The sequence below is a fragment of the Doryrhamphus excisus genome, linkage group LG9 (genome assembly GCF_037039965.1).
Source record: "Doryrhamphus excisus strain RoL-2023G ecotype Guam linkage group LG9, RoL_Dexc_Guam_v1.1, whole genome shotgun sequence".
In the NCBI taxonomy this organism is placed as follows: domain Eukaryota; kingdom Metazoa; phylum Chordata; class Actinopteri; order Syngnathiformes; family Syngnathidae; genus Doryrhamphus; species Doryrhamphus excisus.
In genome coordinates this window covers 22,055,161-22,069,300 of record NC_136365.1, presented here as the reverse complement: position 1 = coordinate 22,069,300, position 14,140 = coordinate 22,055,161, and the positions used below count along the sequence as shown (strand labels likewise).

Sequence of the window (14,140 nt, the reverse complement as noted above, 5' to 3'; positions counted from 1 at the left end):
AGAATCTTGGATCCTGGTCTTCAACCTGGACAACCTTTCTGATCATCAGGTTTAGTAGTCATTGTTAGCTGGTCCGTGGTAGTAGTAGTAGTAGTAGTAGTAGTAGAAGTAGCAGCAGCAGTAGTAGAAGTAGCAGCAATACTAGAAGTAGCAGCAGCAGCAGGAACGGGGGTAGGCTCCTCCCAGACCCGAGCAAGGAGAAGGAGACCCCAGGGAGGGAGGAGGCTCTCAGTCCCGAGCCGGCATCCATGCCGACACCCCGCCGCCTGTAGTCCGACCCTTCAGTCCCCGATCCAGAATGAGGGTTTTTATTTTGCCGCTGTCCTGGCTGCTGCCGCTGGCCTTGGCGGAGGCCATCCACGAACTGTACAGCTTCGGCCAGCAGGACTTGTTCCCCCGGAAGAGGAACTGCAAAGCCATCCCCGCCAACCTGCTGCTGTGCCGCGGCATCGAGTACGCGGACATGCGTCTGCCCAACCTGCTGGGACACGAAACCATGAGCGAGGTCCTGCAGCAGGCCACCTCCTGGATCCCGCTGGTGCAGAAGCAGTGCCACCCGGACACCCGGAAGTTCCTGTGCTCGCTCTTCGCCCCGGTGTGCCTGGACGACCTGGACGAGCCCATCCGGCCCTGCCGCTCCCTGTGCGAGGGCGTCAAGCGCGGCTGCGCGCCCGTCATGTCCGCCTTCGGCTTCCCGTGGCCCAAAATGCTGGACTGCGATCGATTCCCGCCGGACAACGACCTGTGCATCCCCCCCGCCGGCATCGACGACGCGGGGGCCGTCACCGAGGAAGGTACGGTGCTGCGTCTCGTGGAGTACTACATACATTACAGTACATAGTACATACAGTACACGGAGTACATTCCACATCAACTGAATAACTTCCATGCATCTTTTTCATTCATTGAACGAATATTTATATTTATCTTATTCAATGATCATACAGGAATAAAGTACATCATTTCTACTTCTTTTCCGTAGTATTTTACGCCTGCATTGTTTATCAAATATCATGATTTATTATGGATTTAATTTCTCTTATTTATAAATATAATGAATAAAGAAAGTATAAAGAATAAAGACACTTTATTCAGCAAAAACACAGTTTATATTTCTGCACTCAATATTATTTGTATTGAATATTTTCATGATTTATTTGATTTCTATTATTCCTTTATAGTATTAATTGCAATATTTTGATCAGTAGAACCTACCTACCCAGTTTAACAAACTCAATCAAATTAAATTAATTAAAATTAACAGTAAATTTACAAAAATAAAGTTAGAAAATATTACTGAAAAAAATATAATTTTAGGAAAAAATGACATATAAATATAAAATATAGAAATATTCAGGAAAGAAGATGTTGAAAGATGTTTTATATTAATATTTTAGTAGTATAAAGTAGAAATATTCAGGAAAAAAAGATGTTTAATATTTATATTTTAGTAGTATAAAGTAGAAATATTCATATATATATATTTATATATTTACATATTAATATTTTTTTTGATGATGTGGCTTTTAAGTGGTAATATTTAGAGAAACAAAACAAATGGTCCAAAGTGAGCTGGGATAGGCTCCAGCACCCCCCCCGTCCCCCCAGCTCTCAGTTTGACTGAAATATTGCAAGAAAAAACGTCATTATATAAAATACTAATCACATAAATATATGAATAATATTTCTCGTGTTGCATTGACCTCTTCTACCTTCTTCTTCCTGTCAATCATTGTGTCAATGTCGCAGTGCCCCGAGTGTGTGACGCCTGCAAGGAAACGGACGACAACGACAACGAAATTGTGGACAACTTGTGTAAAAATGACTTTGGTGAGTTTAAAAAAAAAATGTATTTATTTTTTGGGCACATCTGATCATGCCAGTAGTTAGCATGTAGGCCCCTGAGTCAGGAGGTGGGGTCGGATCCCCCCTCTTGGACACCCCCGTGTGGAGGTTGCATGCGTTTCTCCTCCCCCATTCACGGGCCACTCCATCTTGTCTGTAATGCTTTGGGTGTTTGACTCCTCCTCCTCCTCCTCCTCCTCCTCCTCCTCCTCCTCCTCCTCTGTGTGCCCCAAAAGCCCTGAAAATCAAAGTGAAGGAGATCTCGTACATGAACGGCGACACCAAGATCGTTCCGGAGAGCAAGAGCAAGACCATCTACAAGCTGCACGGCGTGAGCGAGCGCGACCTGAGGAAGACGGTGCTGTGGTTGAAGGACGGCCTGCAGTGCGTCTGCCAGGAGATGAACGACATCAACGCCGCCTACCTGGTCATGGGCCAGAAGATGGGCGGCCACCTGGTCATCACCTCGCTCAAGCGCTGGCAGAAGGGCCAGCGGGAGTTCAGGAGGATCTCGCGCAGCATTCGCAAGTTGCAGTGCTAAAAACAAGAAACTCCAATGTTGCCAACGCCTCAGTAAGACCAATTCCTATTGGCCGCCTGTCTTAGAGGTCGCTAGATGTCGTCATTGGCTTATTTGCGTGTCATTGACACGTGACGTAACGGATGCTAAAACGTAGGAGCGACCTAGAAGTCGGTAAAAACACTTAAATGACGTTAAAAACGACAAATAAACTTTAGCCCGAGCGCTAGCCCGAGTCCTAACCCTAACCCTAACAAACATTTACGTTTTACGTCCCGCTCGGTAAAACAGGACAAGATCCACAAATCGCATGGAAATTGACGGATGCCTAGAGCTCTACTTTGGGGGCGGGCGGACCCCTCGGCAGCACCCGCTGCCGCTCAGCGAGACCACAAAACTGCACAACAATATGTGCTTGAACTTTTAAGCCCCCAAATAGCAGTTAACCCTTCAACGGCGCTGGAAAAAAGTCTGTGCTTGGACTATAGGGGTGTTATTTCATGTCCGGAAGGCTCTAAAAAAAAGTCCTAAACTTGTTTTCTATGCTGCCTTTAGTAACCAAATCAGTGATAAAGGAGGGACGGTTGTATTGTTGATTTGTTGGCGTTCTAAAAGGTTGAAATAGCGTTAAGTAGAACTTATACCAAATTCCTTGTTTACCGCTTATTTTTGTGATTTATTACCGTCACTATTTTTGTTCTTTGGCTCATCATCACCGACACAATGATGCTGAAGAAAATGTTTACGTGTCGTAGAATCTCCAGCGTATATTTCGTGAAACTTTACCGTCAAGTTTATGATTTGTTTCCTGTTTTTGTTGTTTTTTTTTACGTTTGAGGCCAAATGAGTCGTGGGAGTCCCCCGGTCCGTACCATTTCTACCACTTTGGACCTTCAGTAAAGCTTCCATTGGCTTATCTTTAACTTACCAAAGAAAAAATCCTATTGAGTGAGTTTTTGGAGCATCGTAATAAACTTTTACCTTCCTACGCTACCGTAAAGACTCCACTTGTCACCTTTATTTAGCTTTACTTAGCATTCATTGGAAGCAGGCAATATTTGGAGCGAGGCTGTTATTGCCTGACGGGAAAAATCGCATGTATAATAAGTCCCCTTTCTTGATGTGAATAATGATTGGGGATGCATGAGACAATGAATCATCAAGCATATACGTAAATACTACAGCGTACAGCTAGATAATCATGATATTTCAAGTCTGTTATTGATATTTTTTATGCAAATTAGAGACCCGAACGCTTGTTGATGACGTTTTTAAAAAAGATCCAACACTGCCACCTGCTGGTAGAAAAAGGAATACAGAGCAATGGCAGCCATTCTCGTTCTCATCACGTTTTAAACATGAATTCATGATCATTGTTGCTTATATCCTGTATTTTATTATAATTTTATGAATAAATCATAATGATATTACATGTCTCCACTGGAAGAGGAAGTATTCAATCAAACCAGTAAGACTTGGGGAGTCCCAGGCTGGTCTTTTGGCCTTTTGGGGGTGAAGATGAGGGGCGGCAGGATGTCACCCCATATTTTTTTATTTATTAGTTGTGTCAGCAGCATTTATAGACGCATACAATATTTCTAAGTGTTTTCAGGTTTGACCCAACACCCAAGAAGGTCAAATGCCAGTTGGGAAAGTTGACGGGATGCTGCGTTCGCATGCCTGTGGAAACCAAGTAAACTACACGATTAGCGAATCAATGACTCAATGATTGGTGTTCCGTGTAATAAACACATACGGGTTTCCTCGTATAGGGTTGAGTGCAACAGTATAAAGTTTTAAGTCAAGCTTTGATATATTTTTTCCCTTCTTTGCGCTTGAGATTGTTTTTACGACAACACTTGGACGCCAGAGCTTATTTTTACGACAACCCTTGGATGCACCACAGCGGTGCTGGCAATGGAGGGCTAGCTGCTAACTTGTTATGCTAGCTCGAAGTTTTTAGAGGTTTCGTGTCTTAATTTCTTTGATTGTTGTCGATTAAACTTAGTCGGTTTACATCAGTTTACATCACAATGGCCGCCGACGTCGAGTCTCCGAGAGCACACTGTGTTCACTTTGACGAATCTCCAAAAAGTCCGCGGGGAAGTTCCCCAGGAAATCCCCGCACGGTTATATTATCGTCGACGAGCCGCGAGGCGGACCTGCTGACACCCGGCACTCATCCCCGGCTACACTCGTCAAGGCTGGGCGGCTCGGGGGGCCGTCAAATGCCGCATTGCTGAAAGTCAGAGCTCCGTTGAAAGGAAGACTAAGGAACCCCGACATGGACCGCGACGGCGCGGACAAGAAGAGGAGCTTCAGCACCCTCAACACTTTGTACCACGAGAGCCGGCAGGAGATGGAGCTCCTGGCCAGGCAGCTGGCCCTCAAGGACAACATCATAGCCGAGCTCGAGGCGAGGCTGGCCGGCCACGAGAGGACGTGCGTGGCGGTGGGCGACAACCGGTCCCTGGTGGTCGGGCCGTCCAAGTCCTTGCTGGAGAGCTTGTGTCAGGAGATCTGCAAACTGAAACAGAAGAGGAACGAGACGGAGTTCAAGGCCTCCAGACAGGCTGAGGTACGTGTTTCGCTTGAATTAGCACCGACCTCCGCCAAGGCAAAAGTTTAGAGACGGTTCGCCTGCTATTGAATGAGAAGGGGTCTCCAAACAATGGAGCCCTCGCTCATAAACACATTATAACGGGACTCGTTCATGTACATTGTTACGGTATGGTTCATTACTCCATTCCTAACACCCCTTTGATGAGGCTGATCTGGCAGAGAATAAGAAGACGTAGCAGGAAGGATCGATGTTGGCGAGTGCGCTTGAATTATTTGATAAAATAATGCGGTTCAACATGAGTCGGAAAATATGAACGTTGAAGACATGGTGTATTCTACACTGGCCGCTAGGTGTCAGTAATGTCACCGTAATGTCAGGTAAGACGCACAAGCACCAGACTGGATCGACGTAATAATCCCTAACGCCACTTCCTGTCCATCCCGCCACCGTAATCCACCGTAATGTCAGGTAAGACACACAAGCACCAGACTTGATCGAAATAATAATCCCTAACGCCACTTCCTGTCCGTCCCGTCACCGGCCCCCCCAGCGTAGCGCCATGTGTTGCACACTAAATGGTAGCACAAACCAGACCAGGTGTGTTTGTGGATTACGCCCCCCTAGGAGATCCAGAGACTGACCACGCAGCTCCGGGACAAAGATCTGGAGCTGGAGAACGTCAGGAGCGGCTCGGGCCACGAGAAGGACCGGGAGATCCAGCGGCTGCGCTCGGTCCTGGGCGACCGGGAGCGCACCGAGGCCACCAGGGCCGTGCTGTGCTCCTCACTGGCCGAGGAGGCCCAGCAGCTGCGGGGCCAGCTGGGGGCCACCGTGAGGGTGTGCCGACAGCTGCTGGTCCGCATGGACGGGCCCAAGAGCGGGGAGGCGGGCGTGGAGGAAGGGGCGAAGAAGGTGGGTGACCTTCATTCAGGCTGGTCCTGAAGAGTCCGTGCCGTTCCTCACACAACACAAACCGGCGGGTGTGACCGTGTTGATGTTTTCTTCGCTTGTGATGTTTGACTTTGAGGTCCAAGCCCACTTCCTCTTTTTTTCCGTGCAGCTGCCAGAGTCACCTGACAGGTGCGCCAAGGCCCAAGTGCGGCATCTTCAGGAGGAGAACCATCAGTTGAAGCAGCGCGTGGCCTACGTAAGACCGCCTCCCCACATCCAAAGCTTTTCCCACCTCAGCTTGCGTCCTCAAAGCATCACCAACCTGTGGCGCTAGGTCCAGGCCCTCAACTCCCAGTGGCAGAAGTACGACTCCAGCAGGGAGGACTACATCCGAGGACTGTGTCGGCGCCTGAGGACTGGCGGCGCCAACCGGGCTACGCTTCCTGGCCTGGGCTTGGTCGGCGGCGGCGGCGGCGGCGGCGGCGGCGGCGGCGGCGGCGGCGGCGGCTTGCTTCATCAGGAGATCTCCAGACTCAACGACTCGCTGGAGGACAAGCTGAGCGAGTGCGCCCGACTCAGGACGGAAATGGAGGAGATGCGCAGGAAAGACCGAGAACGCATCCAGACCCTGGAACAGCAGGTGGGGGCCGCCGGCAGCTTTGTCCTGCTCTCCTTGGACCTCATCAAGGACTTTATTCCCATTATATTAGGACTTTATTCCCATTATATCAAGGACTTTATTCCCATTATATTAGGACTTTATTCCCATTATATCAGGACTTTATTCCCATCATATCAGGACTTTATTCCCTTTGTATTAGGACTTTATTCCCATTATATCAGGACTTTATTCCCATCATATCAGGACTTTATTCCCATCATATCAGGACTTTATTCCCTTTGTATTAGGACTTTATTCCCATTATATCAGGACTTTATTCCCATCATATCAGGACTTTATTCCCATCATATCAGGACTTTATTCCCTTTGTATTAGGACTTTATTCCCATTATATCAGGACTTTATTCCCATCATATCAGGACTTTATTCCCATCATATCAGGACTTTATTCCCATCATATCAGGACTTTATTCCCGTCCTATCAGGACTTTATTCCCGTCCTATCAGGACTTTATTCCCATCCTATCAGGACTTGTTTCCCTTTGTATTAGGACTTTATTCCCTTTGTATTAGGACTTTATTCCCATCATAGTAGGACTTTAATCTCATTATATTAGGACTTTATTCCCATCGTATTAGGACTTTATTCCCATCGTATTAGGACTTTATTCCCATCCTATCAGGACTTTAGTCCCATCCTGTCCGGACTTTAGTCCCATCATATTAGGACTTTGTTCCCATTGTTTTGGACTTTATTCCCATTGTATGAAGACTTTGTTCCCATTTTATGAAGACTTTATTCCCATCGTATTATTTATTCCCATCGACATTATTCCTATCATTTTAGGACTTTATTCCCATTGTATGAAGACTTTGTTCCCATTTTATGAAGACTTTATTCCCATCGTATTATTTATTCCCATCGACATTATTCCTATCATTTTAGGACTTTATTCCCATTGTATGAAGACTTTATTCCCATCATAATAGTACTTTGTTCCTATCCTATCAGGACTCCATTCCCGTCCTATCAAGACTTTATTCCCGTCCTATCAGGACGTTATTCCCATCATATTAGGACATTAGTCCTATCATATTAGGACTTTATTCCCATTGTATGAAGACTTTATTCCAGAAACCAGAGTGTAAAATGACATTATGATTTTGAGTGACTTCCCGTGTTTTTCCTGAATATTTCAACATGAAATGACAGTTTTTTCTTTTTCATTGAGCAACTATTGCTATTGAGCAACCTTGTGGGAAAAGTCCGTGTCCTACTTCTGACCTTCTTGTCCGTCCTCAGGTGGTCATCTACACGGAGGACTTTAAGTCGGAGCGAGCGGACCGCGAGCGAGCGCAGGGTCACATCCAGGACCTGAAGGAGCAGATCTGCCAGCTGAAGCTGCAGCTCCACAAGCAGGTGACGCCAGCGGCCACACGCCATTGGCGGCTTTATGGCGCCGTGCTAACCGCCATCATCTCCAGCAGGGGGCGAGCAGGGAGCCGCCTTTGTGTCACGTTCACATCGGACACCGGGCGTCCTCGCAGCGGCCGCCGGCCACCTCCCCCTCCGCCGCCAGCAAGTGGACGACGACGCAGAGCCCCGCCTTTCACGCGGACCTTTCGGACCTGCAGTGCCCGCGCTGCCTCGTCACCTTCGACGAAGACGCCGCCGCTGAGTACCTCAACCACTGCGAGGAGTGCGCCACGCTATGAGATCGGGAAGGACCTCGTCCGCGGTGGTTTGGGAGGACTGGCTGTGGCGTCAGACCGCCAAAATAAAACACCAAACGTCTCCGACCGGGAAGACACACAATGACACAAAAATACACAACTCCTTTGCTGTCGAGGGACTGCAGGGTCCAAGGAACGGGTGTCATTAAGGAAGTATGAACTGGCCCAACTTCCTCCATCAACCAGGAAGTCGTCTGCTGACGACCAAACTGGACTACTGGCCTTGGTGGAGGTCAATGTTGCCACACACGCTCAGTGGAACGCATCCAATGGTGTCCCAAGACTTTTGCACAGTCCCGTGGATGCATAAGCTCACATAGAAACCATTTATTGAAATGATATATACAATATGTTGATATTTGTATTTATTCAACAATAAAATTTCAATGCTAACATTTCATTTGGGATACTTTTATGTACACAACATAGAATCCTTATATATACACATATACATACACATATACACATACATACATATATATATACACACATATACACATACATACATATATACACACATATACACATACATACATATATATATACACACATATATATATATATATACACATATATACACACATACACACATACATATATACACACATATACATATATACACACATATACATATATACACACATATACATATATATATACATATATACACACATACACATATATATACACATACACACACATATATACACACACATATACACATACACACATATATACATACACATACATACACATACATATACATACATATATATATATATATATATACACACATATATATACACATATATATATACACATATACATATACACATATATACATATACACACAGCATGACAACCGCACATGTTAGTGCGGCAGCTTGTTGCTAGGCAGATTTAAAAGGTTTGCAAACACTAACACTAACTAGGGATATGTTGCTTGTTCCTTGACGAAATTCCCTTTTCCTGAATGGAATGATGAATGAATGAAGCTGGAATGTAGCCTAATTAGCGACAGTAACGTGAGTTTGTTTTTCTTGTTACGCAACACAAAGCTACATGCTAGTTTGACCGTGGGAAAGCCCGTCCGTGTGACATGTGAGGTGAGTCGGCGTGGCGTTCCAAGGGAGCTATTGAGGACAAGCTAGCTGGCTAACGGCCATAAAAGGACAACAGGTCGGGTCACGAGCGTCAATCAAATGTGGGTTTAGTACCGCAGAAGCAGGAAGTTGGACATCCCCTACTCAAACAGGACTCAAACAGGAAGTAGGCCACAGAACACAAGTGTTTGCCTGACACTCAACACCTACTGTACACGCAATACACCAGTATATACTATAGCATATATATATATATATATTCTATCTATTTATGTATGTGTACTTGTATGTACTGTATACTTGTATGTATGTATGTGTACTTGTATGTATACATGTATGTATGTATGTATGTATACTTGTATTTTTACTTGTATGTATGTATGTATGTATGTATGTATCTTTGTATGTATGTATGTATCTTTGTATGTATCTTTGTATGTATGTATGTATGTATGTATGTATACTTGTATGTATGTATCTATCTTTGTATGTATCTATCTTTGTATGTATGTATGTATAAATGTATACTTGTATGTATGTATGGATTTTTGTATGTATGTATGTATATATCTTTGTATGTATCTATGTATCTATCTTTGTATGTATCTATCTTTGTATGTATCTATGTATCTATCTATCTTTGTATGTATGTATAAATGTATACTTGTATGTATGTATGTATGTATAAATGTATACTTGTATGTATGTATGCATGCATAAATGTATACTTGTATGTACGTATGTATGCATGCATGCATGTATGTATGTATTCTTGAATGTATGTATGTATGTATGTATGTATGTATGTATGTATGTATGTATGCATTCTTGAATGTATGTATGGATCTTTGTATGTATGTATGTATGTATGTATGTATGTATGTATGTATGTATGTATTCTTAAATGTATACTTGAATGTATGTAGTATGTATAAATGTATACTTGTATGTATGTATGTATGTACGTACCTTTGTATGTATGTATGTATATATATATATATATTCTTGAATGGATGTATGTGTAGCGTGTACAATGCGCTATTACATTTAACATTAGCTTTAGACACTTAATAATTTTAATTATATATAATATAATAATATATATTAATATTATAAATCATAATATCCAGGCTAGAATCAGAAAAATCCAGATTTCGGCTTTGGGAGTGAGATGGAAAAGAGGCGAGCACACAATTTGCAGCAGTGGTGGTACCATATATATATATATATATATATATATATATATATATATATATATATATATATTATAAAGTGGAAAAAACAGAACAATACAAATTCACAACACTAATTTACAAATACATTTCAATGAGCTCAATTGACAAAACGCATTCATCTCCTACTGAGAGTCCCAAAACATACAACAGTCCAGTGGTCCAGAGGTTCAGGAGTGGAGGAAAGGAGTTTTTATGAAGAGTTTTTATGAAGGCCAAAGAGGGACAAAAGGGAAACGGACGGCTGCAAAGCCTCCTACCAGCCCGGTCAGAGCAGAGCAGAGCAGGTGGGTGAATCTGGGCTTCCAGCTTCCAGCTTCCAGCTTCCAGCTTCCAGCTTCCAGCTTCCAGCTTCCAGCTTCCAGCTTCCAGCTTCCAGCTTCCAGCTTCCAGCTTCCAGCTTCCAGCTTCCAGCTTCCAGCTTCCAGCTTCCAGCTTCCAGGCGTGTTGCCTCAATGCAGGGTTCCTAGCTTGCCATCAAACCTGGCCTATGGCCTATGGCCTATGTCAAATAGGACCAGCAGACGTCAATTCATGTGCACACATTCTACTCACTTCTACTCATTCTACTCACTTATGTATTATTCATTATAATCAAACTAGTATTAATCTTATAATCCAATTAATCAATTGAGCAGGCTGACATACAAAAGGTACTAATAAACGGTGCTAATGCCGTTTAGCAATGAAATGTCAACACCCACCAATTCCATAGGTGTGATCGAACACTGCTCTTTTTAGTGCAGCGTTGCGTCGGCGGACGGCCCCTATATTCCGACCACGTGTGTAAAATGTTTAGACATTTTCCCCAAGTATAAACTTGAACAACGAAACTTTTTAAATACCTGCAGAGGTTCTCTCCATGCGTCCCTCACCGCTACCGCTACCGGTACCGGTGTGTAGTCCCTTCCGGACTATATTTCTATACACGTCACTGATTGGCGGCGCACCGTCACGTGACTTGCTGAGACACCGTCATGTGACCTAATGACGTTGCAACTCGAAACATTGTACGCATGGTACTAAATTTAATTAATATTTATATTATTTATATAACGTTATTTTCCATCTTAAATATTTATATTTATTTTCTATCTGGGTTACATATGGATCTTTGTATGTATGTATGTATGTATGTATGTATGTATGTATGTATGTATGTATGTATGTATGTATGTATGTATGTATGTATGTATGTATGTATGTATGTATGTATGTATGTATGTATGTATCTTTGTATGTATGTAATGTATGTATGTATGTATGTATGTATGTATGTATGTATGTATGTATGTATGTATGTATGTATGTATGTATGTATGTATGTATGTATGTATGTATGTATGTATGTATCTTTGTATGTATGTATGTATGTATGTATGTATGTATGTATGTATGTATGTATGTATGTATGTATGTATGTATGTATGTATGTATGTATGTATGTATGTATTCTTGAATGTATTTATGGATCTTTGTATGTATGTATGTATGTATGTATGTATGTATGTATGTATGTATGTATGTATGTATGTATGTATGTATGTATGTATGTATGTATGTATGTATGTATGTATGTATGTATGTATGTATGTATGTATGTATGTATGTATGCATGCATGTATGTATGTATGTATGTATGCATGTATGTATGTATGTATGTACGTACATATGTACTTATGAATGTATTTATGGATTTTTGTATGTATGCATGTATGTATGTATGTATGTATGTATGTATCTTTGTATGTATGTATGTATGGATCTTTGTTTGTATGTATGTATGTATGTATGTATGTATGTATCTTTGTATGCATGTATATATGTAATGTATGTATGTATGTATGTATGTATGTATCTTTGTATGTATGTATGTATGTATGTATGTATCTTTGTATGCATGTATATATGTAATGTATGTATGTATGTATGTATGTATCTTTGTATGCATGTATGCATGTATGCATGTATGTATGTATGTATGTATGTATGTATGTATGTATGTATGTATGTATGTATGTATGTATGTATGTATGCATGCATGTATGTATGTATGTATGTATGCATGTATGTATGTATGTACGTACGTATGTACTTATGAATGTATTTATGGATTTTTGTATGTATGCATGTATGTATGTATGTATGTATGTATGTATGTATCTTTGTATGTATGTATGTATGGATCTTTGTTTGTATGTATGTATGTATGTATGTATGTATCTTTGTATGCATGTATATATGTAATGTATGTATGTATGTATGTATGTATCTTTGTATGTATGTATGTATGTATGTATGTATGTATGTATGTATGTATGTATGTATGTATGTATGTATCTTTGTATGCATGTATATATGTAATGTATGTATGTATGTATGTATGTATCTTTGTATGCATGTATGTATGTATGTATGTATGTATGTATGTATGTATCTTTGTATGCATGTATATATGTAATGTATGTATGTATGTATCTTTGTATGTATGTATGTATGTATGTATCTTTGTATGCATGTATGTATGTATGTATGTATGTATGTATGTATGTATGTATGTATGTATGTATGTATGTATGTATGTATGTATGTATGCATGTATCCTTGAATGTATCCTTGTCTCTTTGTTCTGTGGAAAATGTGATCTGACAAAGAATCAATCAATCATTCATTCATTCAAAGGTACTAAAAATAAATGAGTCAAATTATGTGCACCCCCCACCAACCTTTTGCTTTTCACCTTTTCTTTTTCTGTGTGTGGCCCACTTCCCACGTTGATGTCATTCATGAAATATGGGGGGGGGGGGGGGGGGTTGTGGAAGGTGGAGATAAATGACTTTGCGCTGAGAGACCTTTGAAACAGGAAGTGGCTACTATGACATCACTTCCTACATCTTACACTGTACTGTACTTTCACACTGCGGCACAACGTTCAACACTCCAATCACCTTCCTCTTCTTCTGGTTCATGGAAGATGCTAGCATAGGAGGAGTAGGAGCAAATGCTAATGTGTGTACCTGAATGGACAGACAGATGGACAAATGTATGTATGTGTGAATGGACAGACAGGCTCCATATGTATGTGTGAATGGACAGACAGGCTCCATATGTATGTGTGAATGGACAGACAGGCTCCATATGTATGTGTGAATGGACAGACAGGCTCCATATGTATGTGAATGAACAAGTGTTTGCATGACGTGTGTCTGTATTTGGACATAATACAGTGATATGTATTATGTGAGTGGATATACAAATGTGTGCATGTGTGACTGTGTGTGAATGGACTGACCTATGAATAAGCATGACAGGCACGTTTACAGTATGTGAGTGGATATACTGTACATGGATATGGCCATATATGGTCTTTCCTTCCTACAGCTGTCAGACTCCCTCAGCTAACCAAGCTACAGCCAAGTTATTTTGGTAGCAGCCAACCAAATAAAAACCCTTATTAATCGCTAGTTCACATAAAGATTGGGAAAGATGGGGGGAAAAAAAAGTCCAAAAAGTGCAACTAAATGATAAGCAAAGGTGTACCAAAGAAATAAGTTTCTGATGATGGGGGTGGTGTCGTGTCATATGGGAATATTTTCTGCAGGAAATAAGAGCGGACACAAGCAGACGTGA

At 42.0% G+C, this 14,140-nt stretch overlaps 2 protein-coding genes and 1 long non-coding RNA gene across 6 annotated transcripts; 2 read left to right on the top strand and 1 right to left on the bottom strand.

Moving 5' to 3' along the window:
- sfrp2 (secreted frizzled-related protein 2) lies at positions 1-3,799 on the top strand. Its single transcript, XM_058074023.2, has 3 exons — positions 1-794; positions 1,750-1,830; positions 2,082-3,799. The coding sequence occupies exons 1-3, from the start codon at positions 299-301 to the stop codon at positions 2,384-2,386; spliced, it is 882 nt and encodes a 293-aa protein (XP_057930006.2). The 5' UTR covers positions 1-298; the 3' UTR covers positions 2,387-3,799.
- Positions 3,800-3,813: 14 nt separating this feature from the next.
- Positions 3,814-11,405, bottom strand: LOC144899841 (uncharacterized). 2 transcript variants are annotated; one of them, XR_013628172.1, is made up of 3 exons: positions 11,356-11,405; positions 11,215-11,277; positions 3,814-4,892 (listed from the first exon to the last, which is right to left on the bottom strand). It is a non-coding gene; the product is annotated as an uncharacterized LOC144899841 (long non-coding RNA). The 2 variants fall into 2 exon arrangements; XR_013628171.1 differs by lacking the exon at positions 3,814-4,892 and adding an exon at positions 10,959-11,012 and having other exon boundaries at positions 11,356-11,400.
- On the top strand, positions 4,278-8,559 carry tnip2 (TNFAIP3 interacting protein 2). Of its 3 annotated transcripts, none has more exons than XM_058077343.2 (6): positions 4,278-4,943; positions 5,553-5,840; positions 5,989-6,075; positions 6,154-6,459; positions 7,745-7,861; positions 7,930-8,559. In XM_058077343.2, exons 1-6 carry the CDS (start codon positions 4,650-4,652, stop codon positions 8,155-8,157), a joined length of 1,320 nt encoding a protein of 439 aa, XP_057933326.2. In that variant the 5' UTR covers positions 4,278-4,649; the 3' UTR covers positions 8,158-8,559. The 3 variants fall into 3 exon arrangements, with proteins under 3 accessions (XP_057933326.2, XP_057933316.2, XP_078649813.1); XM_058077333.2 differs by having other exon boundaries at positions 7,927-8,559; XM_078793687.1 differs by having other exon boundaries at positions 4,279-4,943; positions 7,745-8,559.
- Positions 11,406-14,140: the final 2,735 nt, after the last annotated feature.

Bases quoted from the DNA above. Each gene is read 5' to 3' on its own strand.
- sfrp2 (XM_058074023.2), top strand. From the start codon at position 299: ATGAGGGTTTTTATTTTGCCGCTGTCCTGGCTGCTGCCGCTGGCCTTG. The intron at 795-1,749 runs GTACGGTGCTGC...TCAATGTCGCAG, and splicing joins GGGGGCCGTCACCGAGGAAG to TGCCCCGAGTGTGTGACGCC. The intron at 1,831-2,081 runs GTGAGTTTAAAA...GTGCCCCAAAAG, and splicing joins CTTGTGTAAAAATGACTTTG to CCCTGAAAATCAAAGTGAAG.
- tnip2 (XM_078793687.1), top strand. From the start codon at position 4,650: ATGGACCGCGACGGCGCGGACAAGAAGAGGAGCTTCAGCACCCTCAAC. The intron at 4,944-5,552 runs GTACGTGTTTCG...ACGCCCCCCTAG, and splicing joins AGGCCTCCAGACAGGCTGAG to GAGATCCAGAGACTGACCAC. The intron at 6,460-7,744 runs GTGGGGGCCGCC...GTCCGTCCTCAG, and splicing joins TCCAGACCCTGGAACAGCAG to GTGGTCATCTACACGGAGGA.